This window comes from Macaca mulatta, chromosome 4, assembly GCF_049350105.2.
Source record: "Macaca mulatta isolate MMU2019108-1 chromosome 4, T2T-MMU8v2.0, whole genome shotgun sequence".
Taxonomy (NCBI): Eukaryota; Metazoa; Chordata; class Mammalia; order Primates; family Cercopithecidae; genus Macaca; species Macaca mulatta.
In genome coordinates, this window is record NC_133409.1 from 182,713,904 (window position 1) to 182,733,089 (window position 19,186).

General features: G+C 40.5%; 1 protein-coding gene across 10 annotated transcripts in view; it reads left to right on the forward strand.

The window, feature by feature from the left end:
* Positions 1-19,186, forward strand: part of EXOC2 (exocyst complex component 2) — a 209,956-nt gene that overhangs the window by 146,212 nt on the left and 44,558 nt on the right. For all 10 annotated transcript variants that reach the window (XM_015135401.3, XM_015135397.3, NM_001266944.1 and 7 more), the window contains 2 exon segments: positions 888-954; positions 5,526-5,642. In XM_015135401.3, the coding sequence (XP_014990887.1) occupies positions 888-954; positions 5,526-5,642 (184 nt within the window).

Genomic DNA, 19,186 nt, shown 5'->3' on the forward strand with positions numbered 1-19,186 from the left:
ATTCTTTCATGATGCTGTTGTATAGGACAGCATTGTAAAGTGCTGTGTGTGTGTGTGTTTTTTTTTAAGAAATCTGTTCTTTCTGAATTATACTTGGCATGTGTAACTTCTGTGTACTTTATGCTCTGACACAGATAATACTGAAATAAATGCCTCTTACATCTTCAGTTGACAATTTGGGAATTTATCCATGTTTGTCTGTTTACTGGTTTTGGCTTTTGCTTCTCAGTATATAAAACTATCACCTCCCTAGAGACCCCATAAGTTTTTAATTCTTCTAGGTTTTCTTTTATTTGATTTCATATTTTTAGCTCATTATTTCACCAGGAATTTGCTGTCAGTCAGATCCCTAATATTATGGATTAAATTTCACGTTGCCCGTGTTCACAGATTATCCATAGTACCTTCTTTGAGCTGTTAACTGTTAAGTCTAAAACACTTATTAAAAGTTTCTGGCCAGACGCGGTGGCTCACGCCTGTAATTCCAGCACTTTGGGAGGCCAAGGCGGGCAGATCACGAGGCCAGGAGTTTGAGACCAGCCTGGCCAACATGGTGAAAACCTGTCTCTACTAGAAATACAAAAATTAGCCAGGCATGCCTGTAATCCCAGCTGCTCAGGAGGCTGAGGCAGAAGAATCGGTTGAACCTGGGAGGAGGAGGTTGCAGTGAGCCGAGAACGCGCCATTGCACTCCAGCCTGGAGGACAAGAGCAAGACTTCATCTCAAAAAAAAAAAAAAAAAAAAAAAAAAAAAAAAAAAAAGTTATGTGACTTTCACCAAATGTTTTCCATATAGTTCACTGCATTTTTAAATTTGCATGTAGTTCATTGCGTTTTTGAATTTGGGTGGTTTATTTGTAACTGTTTCTACTTGCTTCTATGTTCAGTCTCTCTGTGGATGTTTCTTCCCCTGATTTGTTTGGAAGTATCCATGAGGACTTCAGCTTGACCTCTGTAAGTCAGACGACAACTAGAAAGTAACCGTTTTAAACTGTGTGACAACAGTTTCACAAATCTCATTACTTTGTTCCTGCCTCGATGCTGTAGCATGCGGTACAGGACATTGTGCTGTGCTTTGGAGCTCTGTTATGTGAAATGTTCGGGAAAGGGTAATTTACGTGAATTTCACACTTCACATTTTCAGCTGAAGTTGCCATTTCAGGCATTCCACATACTGTCTGCGTCTGTGTGGTTTCCGGGTATTAAATGGGTGCCTTGTAGTTCCTGGTGCTTGAGAGTTGCCATGATGGATTGGGGAGGGGGCAGAGGACATGGGTGCCTCCCCCTCACAGCTCTTGCCTCTTCAGCCAGAGAAGTTCTGCTTTTCTCTGTTTTATTTCTGTAAGTTCCCTCATAGCCTTTAATTTGAGCACAGCCTCAACTCTACACACACACACACTTACATACAAACAGGTATATGCATGCACTGCTTATATACATATGTATATATACACACATACTTTTTAAAATGTATACATGTATTCAAGAAGATTCACAAACATATATTATCACGTGTATAAATTCATCTGTTGAAACTCAAACTCTAGCTGTCATAAATAAAATAACCCTTTCTGGCCAGGCATGGTGGTCACGCCTATAAGCCCAGCACTGTAGGAGGCCAAGGCAGGTGGATCACTTAAGGGCAGGAATTCGAGACCAGCCTGGCCAACATGGCAAAACCTCGTCTCTACTAAAAGTACAAAAATTAGTTTGGTGTGGTGTCAGGCGCCTGTAATCCCAGCTACTCAGGAGGCCGAGGCAGGAGAGTCGCTTCAGCCCAAGAGGAGGAGCTTGCACTGAGCCAAGATGGCTCCACTGTACTACAGCCTGGGTGACAGAGTGAGACGCCATCTCAAAAAAATAATAATAAATAACCCTCCCTGGTTTGTGATGAGTTTGAAGGGTGTGTGTGTGTGTGTGTGTGTGTGTGTGTGTGTGTGTGTGTGTTGTGTGTGTCTGTCTCACGGGAAAACGGTTTGACCCAAATTTTCTGCTATGTATTGAAGTATGAATACCTAAAGAAGGAATTTGGTATATTAGAAGAAATATGGTTTGATCCAAGTAATTTAAAAAATTATTCTAGATTCATTTCCTTGGATGACTAGGTAGAGAATGATACCATTCACTGAGATAGAGAATTCAGGGAAAAAACAGGTTCAAGAGAACCCTTTTTTGTTTTTGTTGTTGAATGGGTGACATACAGGTAGAGATATCCAGTGGGTGATTGAATGTCCTTGTTTAGATCCCAGGAGAAAAAAATATAGATACAGATTTGTGAATCAGCAGTACATAAGCAATATATAAGGCCTGGGAGTAGATAAGAACACTAAGAATTCTGGCTGAACAAAAAAGAAAATGCCGGTTCTTCTGTTGAGCCAGAATTGCAGGTGGAGTCACCCCAGGAGTGGTGGCAGCCATCCCGAGCCGTCCCAAAGCGAGGTCAGCTGGCGTTCCAAAGAAAGAAGTGTGAAGTGCAGGGTGATCGGTGCAGAGCATTAGGGGACGACACGCAGGGGACGGCCCTGAGTCCTCACAAGCAAGAGCAGGGAGAGATGTCCTGCCCCGGTGTGTTGGCAGTGAGGGGCCTGGGTATGGACTTGACAGGAGGGTTTAAAACATTGCCTCAGGGCGGGGCTGGTTTATGCTGTTGAGCGACATGGTTGATCCTTCAGTGTTTTCCAGCTGTAACCTAAAGAGCGTCATCAGTGCCTGGGAGGTCGGGGTCCCCACTTGGGGGAAAGCCTGTAGGGAAAGCAGCCAGCTGGTCCAGTCTGAGCCGCCAAGGCACTCTGTGCTCCTCCAACAGGGCGCCGAGAGAAGGTGAGGGAAGCTGGGGAACCCCACCCTCGTTGGAGGAGAGAAGGGCCAAATATATAAAAATAATGTTGAGGGTGCCAGTATTTATGGGCTCACCAGTAGCAGAGGGCCTCAGTTTGCCCTGAAAAGGGTTCATCAGAGAGATAGAAGGAAATCCGGATAGAGCAGCACAGCACTCCTGAGAGGGATGGAAAATCACATTTAAACCAAGGAATGCTTGGCAGCCTCAAGGGCTGAGGGGCTTGTGGAGGACAGAAATGCAGCGGGCTAGGGGAGTCCTTTGGAGACAGGGCTGCAGGAGAGGGCCTCCCTAATGAACAGAGACTGCTGGAGTCTTCCCCTTGCTGGCACTCTGAATCCTCAGGCACTCCCTCCTGGTGTGCTGTGTCCCTGCACTTGGGGTGGTCCTGCTCTTGTGCCTCTTCCAGTGGGTGGAGCACAGGAGTCACTGCAGCTCTCTGCTGACTCGCACTGAGACTATTCTTAACGACCCCCAGGCCCCTCACGTGTGTCTCTGCAGGTTGCAGGGCCTCCTCTCTCCCGCCTTACTCTCCAGGGTTTTTTTGTGACCAAATTCAATTCCTCTGTATTCTCCATTGAAAGCTATCTCATTAGATTTGGTGCGATCTTCTCAGGGTCTTGTTCTGTTATCCAGAAGGGAAGCAGCTATGGTAAGAAGGATATCTAGATTCGGAGTCAGAAGACACTGGATCACATCCTGTGTGACCTCGGGCACATCGCTGAGCGGGCACAGGCCCCGTGTTCTCCTGAACAAAACTGTGGTGGTGACGCCTGCGTCATAGAGATGCTGTGGGGAATCACTGAAGTAACATGAGACCGTATTCGTCACCTGCACGTGCTGCGTTTGATAGGTGGAGCTGCTGTTTTCAAATACACGTCTCCATCGTAGCTGTTAATAAGCTTCTGATTAGTCATCCAGGGTTGAGAGTCTACGCTGTTCAGTTTTTCTTTCCACTTTTACTGCGTCTGAATGATTAGATTTGAGCAACAGTGTGCTTGTAGGAGTCAGACTTTAAATCACTCAAATAGCTTTTCTGTGTTTCAAGAGCCGTGCAAATTACAATGGGAAAAACAAAGAGAATTAACAGGGCGGAGATGTGGCAGGCTCAGGTCTGCAAGATAAGGAGGCTTGACTCTGGAAGGAAAAAGTAATTAAGGATTGATTTTCAAAACTGAGCAACCAGCTGAGGTTTTTGAGGCAAACAGCGTGTTGAGGGCAGCTGATGAAATGTCACGTTTAGTTATTCCTTGTCCTTGCAGGGACTGTGTCATGGTAATTCCAGGCCCAGGGACTGGAGGGGATGCTGCATCCTCGTCCCTACCTCACCTGGACGGGTTTCCAGTGCTTATTCACTGTTTTCCTTCTGGCCGTTTATTCACGAAATGTGGAGGAGTATTATACATAATACAACCCTATTTACCCTGTCTTATACCCCATTTCCTATCTATAGGGTAATTCAAGGCCATTCACTTGTTTGACAATCCTTTAATAATCCCTAGGCCTTTTATTTACATTTGCTGACCAAAAGCAGGTAGTGAATAGGCTGTACACTCTGCCAGAAATAAAGATGGGAACATTTGAAATAAAAGAATCTAGAAAGTTTTTGGAAACTGTTGAGCTAAATGAAAGTATTGGGAGATATAAAATATGCTTGGCAATTAAATTCAAGGATGTTATCTTTTTTTCACATATCCACATTTACTATATCGAATTATTTTACTATAAGTTGTTCTGGTTATGCACAGAAAGAGCATGCAGAGTATGTGATGGAAAGGGTTTTTTTTGCCAAAGGTTTAGTCAAAGGATCTAAGTCAAGGCTCTAGATTAGTCAAAGTTGTTCCAGAAAAGGCCACCGCCTGCGGGAGCATGGGTCAGGCGCCCTGGTGAACCGCACCAGCAGCATTAGGGCAGTTCCTGGAATTTTATTTACCAAGTGGTTTTGAACTGTGAAAGGATACTGTGTTTATTAGCATTTGTGTCTGGTAATTTTTGTAAGAAATTACTTTAGGTGGACAGAACCCTGGAGAATGTAGAAGTAACTCGCTTGTACCCTTTCCTGTTGGCTACACTGACCACAGCCTAAGCTGGAGTCCTCCACCCTCAGTGACCCTCACTGCCCATTAGAGGGAGATTGTTCCTTGTTTTCTTCCGCAAACACAAACAATTCTTAATGGCCTAAGGTGTTTGAAGGAGCCCATCATACAGATGTATGGCAGTATAATTCTCTTCCAAGTTATAAAAAATTTATGAACTATTTTATAATAGTTTCTACATTTTAAATGTAATTAATTATTTAAAATATTTATTCCCGTAGCCTTTTCTTGTATACAAAGTATTCAGTAAACAATATAGTAGAACACTTTTCATAAGAAACACTGATCCCAGTTCCCAACTGATCCTAGTTAATGGGATTTTATCAATCTGTTTTTCCATACGAGCTGTTAAGTTTTAAAGGAAATACTTGATTCTTTAGTATATTGCATGTAACTCTAAGCAAATAGTGAAGTTGCAGGATTTTATTGTGTTTCTCTTTATGTTATGATATTGGGAAAGAAGCAGCCAAGAAAAGCAAAGCATTGAATATTGACGTTAAAGAGCAGAGATTATAATTAAACTTGGCCAGTGTTAATCAGCTCTTCTCTCTAGCACTATAAATGTGATTTTCTAAAACTGTGTTTGCTTTTAGGAACAGCGCCTTTTGATAGTCCTAAGTAATTGCTGCTTCCTAGAACGTCACACCTTCCTAAATATCGCAGAACACTTTGAAAAGCACAACTTCCAGGGAATAGAAAAAATAACACAGGTAAGCGAGTTCAATGCACACGTCGGTGGTTTTACCAGCTCAGTTTTCAGGTTGTTTCCTCACCTGTGTTCTTCTGCTGTCAGTGCCCATTCGCTCTGCGTGCCGCCCACGCCCACACTGCTTCCCCGCTTCCCCCGCTCCACCTTTGGACGGTTCCCTTCCTTCCCGTGGTTCACCTTGAACGGCTAATATGATACTCTTTTCTTTTCTCTAGAGCAAAACTCCCTCAAGGTTAGAGCTGGTTCACTCCTCACCTGAGCTGTGGAAAAGTGAGGGAAGAAAATGAGGAGGGAAAGGCAGCAAACCCAGATCTTTCAGAATCACCTCATGTTTGACTCGTTTTAGGTGAACGCTTTAGATACAGCCAGAGCAAAAAACTCCCTGAGGCTGCAGAAAACATCTTCCTGCTTCTTCACACCGCTCCTGCCTCTCTCCCTTTCTGTGTGACCTCAGGGATGCTTTTGCTTTGTTGCTCTGCGCATGCGCGCGTGCGCATCCCCCCCCCCGCTGGCTCAGAACGGCTGCGGGACGCTCTGCGTCCTACCTGAAAACTGTGGCCTCCCCACTCTCCAGTCACGGCATACAGAAAGGCTGGGCAAAAGGGACACTGGTAGAAATTAATGGAGTGAGTTTTCTTAGTGTTACACTTTGTTGTTTATATATTTTTCAACTAAGCAGAAAAGGAAAAAATGAAGTAACCTTGTTATTAAGGTTGATTGGTTCCTGGGCAAAGGTTTATCAGATTTCTCAGTAAAACTATGCTAGTACCACTTTTTAATGTCAGTACAGTTTTCTCAATGCAAAGAATGAGAACGATAATGATCTGGTTAATCTTACAATCGACATGCACTCAGGATTACCTACTTTTTATAAATGGTGGTTCCAGTTCATGAACTACATTGGGATTTTTTTGTCAAAGAATGAAAATGTCAAAGTGGGCGGCCCTGTCTTGTTTTCCTGCCTTTTCGTAAAGATTAATCATCCTGATGAGAAATGTTGTGACTTAAGCCTTTGGGGTCAAATGTCTAGTTTATTTCCAGAAATTTTTGTGTTAAGAATTGCAAAGTGCTATCTTGCAGTAAAAAAGTGGCTATTTGTAGAAGGTGGCTGCTTTGTTTTTGTGTAACAACAGTAATGACATGAATGTATTTATTGGAGGAATTTTATTTATTTTAAAATATGTGAGATGATTAGGAATTGCATGTAAAAGAAGCAACAAGTTTGGTTTTCTCTAGGTTTTTTGCAGTACTAAGTAGGAACTGTTGCTTCACTTTATATCATTAAGAAGTATAATTAAATTAATTTTTTAAAATATTTTTTCATATCCTTCCTTGTCTTTGTCCAGATCATTTTGAGACCAAGGTAGTACAGATGGTCTGGAGATGTAGCAGTATAAATGGTAGGCTCTTTCCCACTCAGAATTTGGATTTTTTTTTTAATCGACCATCTTGAATATTTTGAAATTCAGTTGTGTTTAAAATGAATAGATAGTAAACTCGATTTAGAAGATAACGTATGCACTGATTTTATTAATTTGTGAATCTGTTACTTTCATGATTCCAACCAAGTAAAATCTATTTCTGGCATCAAAGGGAAAGGTCTGCTGACTGCCACTGTTTTTTATAGTTTTCCCTCCAAATGACAAATAATTCTAGAGGCATCGATCCCGGAAAAGTCAGAGGTCAGAGGTCACAGTGGATGGCTTGTTCATTCTCTCTCTCTTTCTGCACTTGAAGATGAGGGTCTCTCATAGGGGGACCTCGTGTCACTGGCATCCTCATGTCACTGGGTGTCGGACCTTCTCTCAGACTCCTCTGGTGTGAGCCAGGGTTGGCCAAGTGTGTCTTCTGGGTATATTTCCTCCTGCTTTCTTAAGGTACTTATGCCAGGAGAAGCACGAAACGGCCAGTTTTTCATTCCCTTCACCTGTTCCTCACCTTGGACCATGGAGATAAATTCGCCTTAATATAGGAACAGGAGACAAATGCATGTTTTTAGGGGATTATTAAAATGTAATGGTCAGTGACGCTCGAGGCTAGAATGATTTTATACGTACGCTTTTATTTGGTGCACATAGTCCTGGGACGAAATCGGGGATGGTATCATCAGCTCCATAATCTTCCTAGGGAAACATACCCAGAGAGGCCAAGGACTTGACCTGTCAGCAGCACAGCAAGGCAGGACTCAAAATTACATTTCCTCGTTCTCAATCCGGGATGCTTTCTGGTCCAGCACCACGCATCTTCAAGAACAAAACTGGTCTCTTGAGAATGCAGTTAACCCTTAAATAACTCAGAGGTTGGGGTGCCAACCCCCTGTGCAGTCGAAAATCTGAGTATAACTTCTTGACTACCCCAAAACCTAGCTACTAGTAGCCTCCTGTTGGCTGGAAGCCTTATGAATAAAACAGCGCATCAACATGCATTTTGTGTATCTGTTACATACTGTATTCTTGTAATACAAGCTGGAGAACAGAGAATGTTAAGACAGTTATTAGGAAGAGAAAGTGTAGTAACACTATTCATGAAGTGGAGTGAATCATCTTATGAAGGTCTCCATCCTCCTCATCCTCACGTGGAATGGGCTGAGGAAGAGCAAGAGGAGGGTCGGTCTTGCTGTGTCAGGGTGGCAGAGGTGGAAGAAAATGGGTGTACAAGTGGACCCATGTGGTTCAGACCCGTGTTGGCCAAGGGTCCACTGCACACCAAAGAAATGAAAACAGGACATGAAGCTGGCTGGTTAGTGAGCATTGTTTCCGCCTTTATGAAACCACATTGAATGGTAATTCTTGAGATCAGGGTATCCAAATCATCGTGTTCCACAAGGTTCCTCCTTAAAAATAAGCCCCATTATAAACCTTTGGTGGACTCGGTGCTGTTTTAATCCAGACGGTACGTGCCAACAGGGAGCGTCCTGCCACGTGCATGCATTTTCATTAGTATTGCCCGTACCGTTTAGCTTTTGCTCAAGTCCTGGAGATGTCTTTTTCCAGTCATGCATTTTTTTTTCAACTTATAAAAGTAAGACCCAACTGTTATTTTTAAAAAGAAAAAGTATTGGGAAGTCTAAAAAATAAAATAAAATAAAATAATCTATAATGCACTAACCCGCCTCAGTCAGCAGCCACTGTGAACCACTAAGCCACAACTTGGGAATGCCCCCTTTTTTCTGTTTTGTTTATTCATTTTAATTGACAATAATTGTGCGTATTTGTGGTGCACAATGTGATGTTTGATCTATGTATGCGTTGTAGAAAGAGTCGGTCATCACCTCACCAGCTTACATTTTGTAGAGGACATTAAAAATCTTTTAGCAATTTCGAAATATGCATTATTATTAACTGTGGTTACCATGCCATGCCCTTTGATCAACACCTCCCCTTTCCCGGCCCCACTCTCCCCTCAGCCCCGGTAACTACCATTCTACTCTCTGTTTCTGTGATAATGACTTTTGTAGATTCCACATATAAGTGAGATCACAGTATCTGTCTTTCCATGCCTGGTTTATTTCACTTAGCATAAGGTCCTCCAGCACCATCCATGTTGCAGGTGGCAGAATTTCCTCCTTTAAGGCTGTCTAGTATTCTCTTGTGTATATGTACCACATATTTAAAATCAGTTCATCCATTACTGGGAATTATTCTTGACGTCATTCCTCATGATGGTTTTTGCCAGTCTTTCTTCTCAACTCAACCCCTGAACCATCTTCCAAATCCCTCTCTACCTCTCTAATTTGCTGTTCCCGTCCCGGCTCAGCCCTTCTGCATCATCTGACAGCCGTGAAGTGGTAGGGACCTTCCTCGCGGGTGCTTTGCTTAATGTCTAAATGTTTCCCCTCTCCAACTTACCATCCAGAGTGTCCAGGACGGGCTTTCAAAAACCCAGAGCTGCTCTTGGTGTTCTTCCTCCTCTTGTGTTTCAGGCTCCTTATGCCTGAAGAGCTAAGCTCCGTAGGCTGGCGTTTGTGTAGGATTTTCATCTGGCTCCCTTGCCTCTTTCTCTCATGGCTTTTTGTCCCCTACTCCAACACCTCATCATTTAGCCTGCTCACCTGCTTATCTTTCCTTGAACATTTCATGTAGTTTGTCTGTTGATTCACTCATTCAGTGAATAAACATTCAATGCCAGCTTACTGTGGAGCCCTATTGTGGGAACATTGATCTGTAGCTTGTGTTGTACTCTTTAAGCCCAGCATTTTCTTTATGAGATGACTGTTAATGACTGGTCCAATTTCTTTAATGGTTATATAACCATTCAGCTTTTTTATTGCTTCCTGTTAGTTGTAGTCATCTAGGACTACAACTTTTTCTAGGACTTTGCCCATTTTGCTTAAATTTTCAAATCTGTTGGCGTAAAATTGTTTTATAATAGTTTTATTTTATTACTTCAACCTCAGCTGCTATGTGGCCCTTTTTTGTACTTACTATTGCTTGTTTGTATTTTTATTCTTTTTTTCTTGCCAGAGTCTTTTTCAGAGAATCAACTTTTGACTTTAGTAGTGCTCATTATATCCTTGCTTTCTCTTGCAGTAATTTGGACTCTAAACTTGTTTTATTTACATAGTTCATTGATTCTAAACCTTTCTGTCTTCTAATATGAACACTTAAGGCTGCGAATTTCCCTCTGAGTGTCTTTTTAGCTGTGTTGCCCATATTTTAACAAATGGTATTTTAGTTATTCTTCAGTTTTCTATTTTTGAATTTTAATTCTATTTTAATCTTGGCTAGAAGTATTATTTTAAATTTCCAAGCTAAGGGAGCAGAGCAGCAGTTAGAATTAGTTTTCTCTTTGTTAGAGATTTTTAACATAATTGTTCTGAGGTCAGAGAATATCATGTTTTTAGGTTTGCTGAGACTTACTTTGTAAGCTGATATGTGGACAGTTTTCTGAAACCCTGCCTCAGTTGAAAAGATCGTGTCCTTCCGTTTTGGATACCACATTCCACAGATGTCTGTTAGATCAGGTTTGTGGATTATGTTGTTCAGTCTTATAGTGGGTTGTGTTGTTCAGTCTTGTAGTGGGTTATGTTCAGTCTTGTAGTGGGTTGTATTGTTCAGTCTTGTATATCCATTCCTTTTGTTTGGTTGGTTTGGACTTTGATCTCTTGATTACTGAGAAGAACATAGTAAAGTCTTTCCTTGGCTCCTTTTTATATATTTTATTTGCCTCTTCTATTCTGTATTTTTGTTATGTGTCTTGGTATTATTATGTTTTTTGGCCTTTTTGTTCCTTTGGCTCTAATTGATGTCTTTAATCAATTCTGGAAATTTCTAAGCCATTATCTCTTCAAATATTTTTTCTTCTCTATTCACACTTTTCTGTCCTTCAAGATCTCCTATTGGACGTATGTTAGACCTTCTCACTCTGTTCCTCACATCTCTTAATTTTTTTCTTTTTTTTTTTTTCTCCTCATCTTTAATTCTCTGAACTGATTGGGGTAATTTCCTCAGCTGTCTCTTTTTGTTCCTTGTTTCTTCAGCTGTGTCTAATCTGGCTGAAATTTACTGTGTATCGAAATGTTATTTCAGTTGTGTTTCTTCTCCAGAAACTCTTTGTTTTTTGTTACTAAGTAAGGGGAAATTATTAACTTACTGTGGAATGGTATAATTTCAAAAATCAGGGAAGGAGATAGTAGTAGCAGTAAAGTTCTTTCCAATGTCTCTCTGATAATTCTATGTAGATAGAAAATCAAATACAAGCTATGGTCAAGTATAAGATTATCCTACTGAGAATAGTGGAGCAAACAAGTGAAGCTGAATATACAGGATGTGAGGTGACTAACGTGATTATTAAAAATTCATGGCTGGGTGCGGTGGCTCCTGCCTGTAATTCCTGCACTCTGGGAGGCTGAGGTGAGTGGATCACCTAAGGTCAGGAGTTCGAGATGAGCCTGGCCAACATGGTGAAACCCCATCTTTACTAAAAATAAAAAAAATTAGCCGGGCATGGTGTGCACATGTGTAATCCTAGCTACTTGGGAGGCTGAGGCAGAAGAAAGAATCGCTTGAACCTGGGAAGCAGAGGTTGCAGTGAGCTGAGAACGCACCATTGCACTCCAGCTGGGTGACGGAGTGAGACTCCATCTCAAAAAAAAAAATTCCACAGAAAAAGACACCACTCACATTTTGGATGCACTGAAGATTAGTAAGACACTGGGTGAGAGCAACAGCAGGAGGGTGAAAGAAGTGAGGCTTGGAAGCCCTCACTGACAAGTCCTGGAGACCTGGCTGTCCTTCTGTTTCACATGACAGTATATCCTGTTTCATCTCTAGTTCTCTTTTTTGTGTTAATACCTCTCCTAGGAGTTAAGGGGTTTTTTTTTTTAATTAGTTATTTACTTGGCATTTATTTTGCCCACATTTGACAAATTGTGGTTCAGTAATATAAAGGAATGTCAGTTTGCCACCTGTCCTGCCATCCGTTTGAAAAGAGCTAAAAAAAATTAATTTGTCTGAACCTCGTTATCCAGATTCACTTGGATAGATGTTCTGATGATAGTTTGACAACCTTATTTCTATACAGATGGCGAAGTTAAAGGCAGTCTTTCTGTCATGTTTGGAATGAAAATAATTGTTTGTTGTTTATTTTCTTTCTGGGAAGCACACTTTTTAGAAAGCATTATTACCAAAAATTTTTGAAGTCACAAATTGGAAATTTTAAATTGGAAACATTAAAATACATCAAAATAATGATTTTACCTTTTAAACCATTTTGCCTGTGTTGAAGACAACAGTAAAGAAATTAGAGAAATATGACATCGACTCAGGCGTCTCTTCTCCAGGACTGTCCATTGGGAGCCCTGGGCGGAGTCAGCGCCTGGTGGGTGAGGGGAATATGTTGTTGAATGTACATGATTGCTGCTAAGAAAGGCAGGACAGTGGCTTACCTGGGAGTATCGACTGCTACACCCACATTCTGCCTCCAGCATTGCTGCTAAGAAAGGCAGGACAGTGGCTTACCTGGGAGTATCAACTGCTACACCCACAGTCTGCCTCCAGCATGTGCCTTACCTCTGAAGGTTATTCCCAACAGTTTTTAATGCTTCAAAAGACCCTCCTCAGTGCTCATAAGTACGAATTCAGCGAGTCAGTCTATTTCCAAATATAGAGATTCCTGAACTTACGATGATGAGGCTACCTCCAGATAAACCCTTCCAAAGTTGAAAATATTGTAAGTGCATTTTCTACTTATGATACTTTCTTTCTTTTTTTTTTTTTTTTTTGAGGCAGAGTCTCGCTGTGTCACCCAGGCTAGAGTGCAGTGGTAAGATCTTGGCTCACTGCAGCCTCCGCCTCCCGGGTTCAAGCAGTTCCCTGCCTCAACCTCCTTAGTAGCTGGGATTACAGGCACCCGTCATCACACCTGGCTGATTTTTGTATTTTTAGTAGAGACACGGTTTCACCATCTTGGCCAGGCTGGTCTTGAACTCCTGACCTCGTGATCCACCCGCCTTGGCCTCCCAATGTGCTAGGATTACAGGCGTGAGCCACCGTGCCTGACCAGATATTTTCTACTTACAGGGGGTTTAACCTGATGTAGCACATCATGAGCCAGGGAGCATACTGAATGCGTATTGCTTTCACACCATGGTAAGGTGGGACAATCATGAGTTGAACTATCATAAGTTGGGACTGTCTCTACACAATTAAATTGTTACCATTTTTAAAGAAGGCACCCTGTTTTTGTTAGAGACACCTGCCCTAAAAGGCCACTGTACTCTCGCACCTCCGCTCTGCCCTTTCTCACCCGCCAGTGACCTGTAAGCTTCTCTGTTTAACCACTGCATTCCTTAAACATATTGGTTTATAAATGCTTTCTTTTCTTCCTTTCCTATTAGACTGATTTCCTTAGTGTCAGGATGTTTTTAAATTTAATCTTTCTTCCCCACTCTCGGGTAGTGATGAATGGTAGATGGAGCTCACCCTTGCTTTTTGAGCAGGAATCAAGCAGACCAGTCAACATCTATGTTCAGCAGCCGGTGTGAACAGGGCGTTAGTGAAAATGAAGCCGTTGAGATCATAGAAATAGCTGCTAGCATTTATTGTGTATTCACTTCCAGTGTGCTATGCAAGTTTCCTGAATATCTGTTTAAATCCTCACAACAAAAGTTATGAGCTATGTACTCCTGACATTGGTCCTGCCTTATCACACATTAATACTGCCATTCTACTCTCTTTTTGTAGCATCTGCCTATTAACTATTTGCACATCCATTTATTTTCAACTTGTCTTTTCCCTTCTCTTTTTAAAAAATGAGGTATTTACCTGCAGTAAAAGGTACAAATCTTAAGCTTACGGATTGATGCTTAAGCATCACGTGGTCCAGCATATGCACGCGTTCCAGCATCCACCACCAGATGAAAATACAAAGCCTTACCTTGTGCCCTGTTTCAATAGGCTCCGTTTTCAACAGCGATCCAACTGCCACCGGCAGAGAATCATTTTGCCTGTCCCAGAAATTTATGTGGAGTTCCATGAAGTCTGTAGTCTTTTGTATCTGGCTTCTTTTGCGCCAAATTAATTTTCTGAGATTCATCCAAGTTGTGTGTACCAGTGATTCATTTTCTTTTATTGCTGAGTTTGGATAACCAGATTTTGTTTAATCATTCTCATGGTGATGGACATTGGGTTGTCTCCAGTTTTAGGCCTTTATGGATAAAGTTACGGCGAATATTCTTGTCAGTCTCTTTGTGGGCGTTTGTACTCACTGATCTTCGATACATACCTTGAAGTGCAATTGCTGGTAGTGGCACAAGCCAGTTAGGAACTCTGAGTCGTTTTCCAGAGTGTACACTCCATCGGTGATAAACTCGGTTGTAAACTGCATCCTAGCCAACACTTAATACTACCAGTCTTGTTTATTTTAGCCAGTCTTATTGTGGTTTTAATTGGCTTTCCCTGATACTGATGCCAAGCACCTTCTCTGGTATATTCAGACACTCACATTCAGGCAGCTTCTTTCTTGAAGTGCTTGTTTAGCCCCAGCTCATTTTGTAAATTGGATCAGTCATCTTTCTACTGACGATTTTTAGAAGGTTCTGTATAAGTCCTCTGTCACACGTACATATTTTTTCAGTTCATGGCTTGCTGTTTTGTTTTTATAATATCTTTTGAGCAGAACTGTTTAATTTTGATGAGATCCACTGTATCAAGCTTTTAAAATGTTTAATGCCTTTCATATGTTGTCAGAATCTTTACCTGCTTCAATGTCCTGAATATTTTTTCCCAGAAGTTTTGTAACGTTAACTTTTATGTTTAGGTCTACAATGTCCATCCTTATGCCAATATTGCATTGTGTTATTTATTACAGGTTTATAGTCAGTGTTGATATCATGTAGTGTGAGTCTTCCAACTTTGTTCTTTTTAAATTGTTTGGGCTATTTTGGGTCCTTTCCATTTATATATAAATTTTAGCCTGTGAATTTTTACCAAGAAAAGGCCTTTTAGGAGTTCATCGAATTTGGAGAAAATTACCAATATTGATCATCCTATTTATTTGTTTAGGCCATCTGTAATTTCTTTCAGCAATGTTTCATAGTTTTCAGTAGAGATTTTCCATGTCTTTTGTTAAGTTTATTCCTAGGTATTTTATTTTTTATGGTATTGTATTATAATTCTTGTGTGTCTATTATATAGAAATATAATTGATTTTTGTTATTGACTCTGCTACTTCAGTAAATTTGCTTATTCCATTAGTTTGTCAACCTGCTTATAATTTCTAAATACATGATCATGTCTTCTGTTAATAAAGACAGTTTTGCTTCTTCTTTTTTTGGTATTATTTCTTGCTGGATTTCATGGACTAGGACCTCGGGTATAATCTTGAAATAAGTGGTGAAAGGGGACAACCTTGCATTATTCCTGATCTTCTGGAGAAGGCATTCTCTATTTGTACCGTTTTGCAGATGCCGTTTACACAGCGGATTTTCTTTCTGGTCTTAGTTTACTGAGAATTTTTATCATGAAAGTTTTCTCAAGTGCTTTTTCTTCATCTGTTGAAAAAATATGGCTTCTGCGTGATATATTTTTAAAATTTATTTATTTTATTCGCAAATAGTTTGTTTGGATTTTTATGTCTTTGTTCATGAAGGCTATTGGTGTGAATTTTTTTCTCATAATATCTTGCTCAGTTTGGATATTACGGTTATACTGGCTTCTTTAAACAAAATAGGAAATGCTTTCAGCCTCTATTCTATGAAAATGTTTGTGTGTGCTGTAACTTCTTCCTTACACCCTTGGTAGCATCTCCAGTGAAACCACCTGGACCTGGAGGTTTTCACTGTCAAGCCCTTGCCTATAATGGATTCAATTAGTTTAATAAATATAGGACTAGTTGTGCCAGTTTTTGAAGGTTGTGTTTTTCAGGAGATTAGCAGTTTCCTTTCTGTTGTCAAGACTTGATGGTATAAAACTATAATGTCCTTTTACTATCATTTTAATATCTTCAGGATCTATAGGAATTTTTTTTTTCATTTCTGTTCTTGGCGACATACGAGTTTTTGTCTTTATTTCTTCTTCAGTATTGCCCAGGAGCTTATCATTTTTGTTATTATTCCTTTTTAATTTTAAAAAATTTTCAAAATTTTTAAGAGGCAGGGTCTTTCTGTGTTACCCAGACTGGAGTGCAGTAGTTCAATCATAACACACTGCAGCCTCGATCCCCTGGGCTAGAGTGATTCTCTCCCCAGGTAGCTGGGGCCACAGATGTGCACCACCATGCCTGGCTAATCATTTTGATTTTTATCTTCAAAGAACCTATTTTTAGCATTGGTAGTTTTCTTTAATATTTGCCTTTTAAAAAATTTATTTCTGTTCTTTATCTTTTCCTTCTATTTTCTTTGGGTTTAATTTTCTCTTTTTTTAGATACTTGGGGCAGAAAATTAGAGCAGTGGTTTAAGTTTTTCTCCTTTTAAACCTTTCTTTGAAGACGTTTTCAGCTATAAATGTCTAGCCACGGGTTCCCTCTCACAAATTTCGATATGGTGTCCCTTCGCTGGGTGTTACTAGTCTTTCCCTTTTGGATGCCTCCTCCCTTTGAAGAAATCTTACTTAGCACTTGTATTTCACATGCTTGGGGAGCGTCTAATTGTCTATTTCTGTTTGTGTTTACAGACGCTAGAGAGAGAGATGAAGAAGGGCAGAGTTACAGACGCTAGAGAGAGAGAGAGATGAAGAAGGGCAGAGTTACTGCCGGTCACTGTTTCCTCAGTAGTGCGTCTTCTGCGTTCGGATTTATTTGATTTTAGGTTGGAGCCCTTGCTCATTACATGGGTGAAATACTCTTTGAACCTTTGCATATCCAAAAATATCTTTCTTGGACTCTGTTAAGAGAATGACATGCTGGCTAACAGGATTCTTGGGTTCTGTTCTTTCGTTCCTGTAGATTTTAATCCAGTGATTTCAGCTCTAAGTATTGCATGTGAGAAATCTTATGTCAGACCAGTTCTTTCTTCTTTGTAAGTAAATTATTCTTTTGATCTAGAAGTTTGAAAGTCAGTCTCTCGCACTCTCTCTCTCTCTCTATTTAGAATAAATGTATTAGAAACTAGAAACTTTAACAGCCTAGATGTGTGGGCTGTCTTACCAGTCTAGCCTGGCACTCTGCAAGCCTACTCAAGTTGCAAACTTGGGTCTGTCTTTAGATCCAGTTAAATTTTCTCCTATTGCTTGTTTAATTAATACCTTTTCTCTAGCTGCTTATATTTCTTTACTTAAATTTCTATTTTTTGCATGTTAGAACTCTTGAATTTGAATCTATAAATTACCTTGGGCAGTATGGCCATTTTCACGATATTGATTCTTCCTATCCATGAGCATGGTATGTTCTTCCATTTGTTTGTGTCCTCTTTTATTTCACTGAGCAGTGGTTTGTAGTTCTCCTTGAAGAGGTCCTTTACATCCCTTGTAAGTTGGATTCCTAGGTATTTTATTCTCTTTGAAGCAATTGTGAATGGAAGTTCATTCCTGATTTGGCTCTCTGTTTGTCTGTTACTGGTGTATAAGAATGCTTGTGATTTTTGCACATTAATTTTGTATCCTGAGACTTTGCTGAAGTTGCTTATCAGCTTAAGGAATGCCATCCCCATCAAGCTACCAATGAGTTTCTTCACAGAATTGGAAAAAACTGCTTTAAAGTTCATATGGAACCAAAAAAGAGCCCGCATCTCCAAGACAATCCTAAGTCAAAAGAACAAAGCTGGAGGCATCATGCTACCTGACTTCAAACTATACTACAAGGCTACAGTAACCAAAACAGCATGGTACTGGTACCAAAACAGAGATATAGACCAATGGAACAGAACAGAGTCCTCAGAAATAATACACATCTACAGCCATCTGATCTTTGACAAACCTGAGAGAAACAAGAAATGGGGAAAGGATTCCCTATTTAATAAATGGTGCTGGGAAAATTGGCTAGCCATAAGTAGAAAGCTGAAACTGGATCCTTTCCTTACTCCTTATACGAAAATTAGTTCAAGATGGATTAGAGACTTAAATGTTAGACCTAATACCATAAAAATCCTAGAGGAAAACCTAGGTAGTACCATTCAGGACATAGGCATGGGCAAAGACTTCATGTCTAAAACACCAAAAGCAACAGCAGCAAAAGCCAAAATTGACAAATGGGATCTCATTAAACTAAAGAGCTTCTGCACAGCAAAAGAAACTACCATCAGAGTGAACAGGCAACCTACAGAATGGGAGAAAATTTTTGCAATCTACTCATCTGACAAAGGGCTAATATCCAGAACCTACAAAGAACTCAAACAAATTTACAAGAAAAAAACAAACAACCCCATCAAAAAGTGGGCAAAGGATATGAACAGACATTTCTCAAAAGAAGACATTCATACAGCCAACAGACACATGAAAAAATGCTCATCATCACTGGCCATCAGAGAAATGCAAATCAAAACCACAATGAGATACCATCTCACACCAGTTAGAATGGCGATCATTAAAAAGTCAGGAAACAACAGGTGCTGGAGAGGATGTGGAGAAATAGGAACACTTTTACACTGTTGGTGGGATTGTAAACTAGTTCAACCATTATGGAAAACAGTATGGCGATTCCTCAAGGATCTAGAACTAGATGTACCATATGACCCAGCCATCCCATTACTGGGTATATACCCAAAGGATTATAAATCATGCTGCTATAAAGACACATGCACACGTATGTTTATTGCGGCACTATTCACAATAGCAAAGACTTGGAATCAACCCAAATGTCCATCAGTGACAGATTGGATTAAGAAAATGTGGCACATATACACCATGGAATACTATGCAGCCATTAAAAAAAGGATGAGTTTGTGTCCTTTGTAGGGACATGGATGCAGCTGGAAACCATCATTCTTAGCAAACTATCACAAGAACAGAAAACCAAACACTGCATGTTCTCACTCATAGGTGGGAACTGAACAATGAGATCACTTGGACTCAGGAAGGGGAACATCACACACCGGGGCCTATCATGGGGAGGGGGGAGGGGGGAGGGATTGCATTGGGAGTTCTACCTGATGTAAATGACGAGTTGATGGG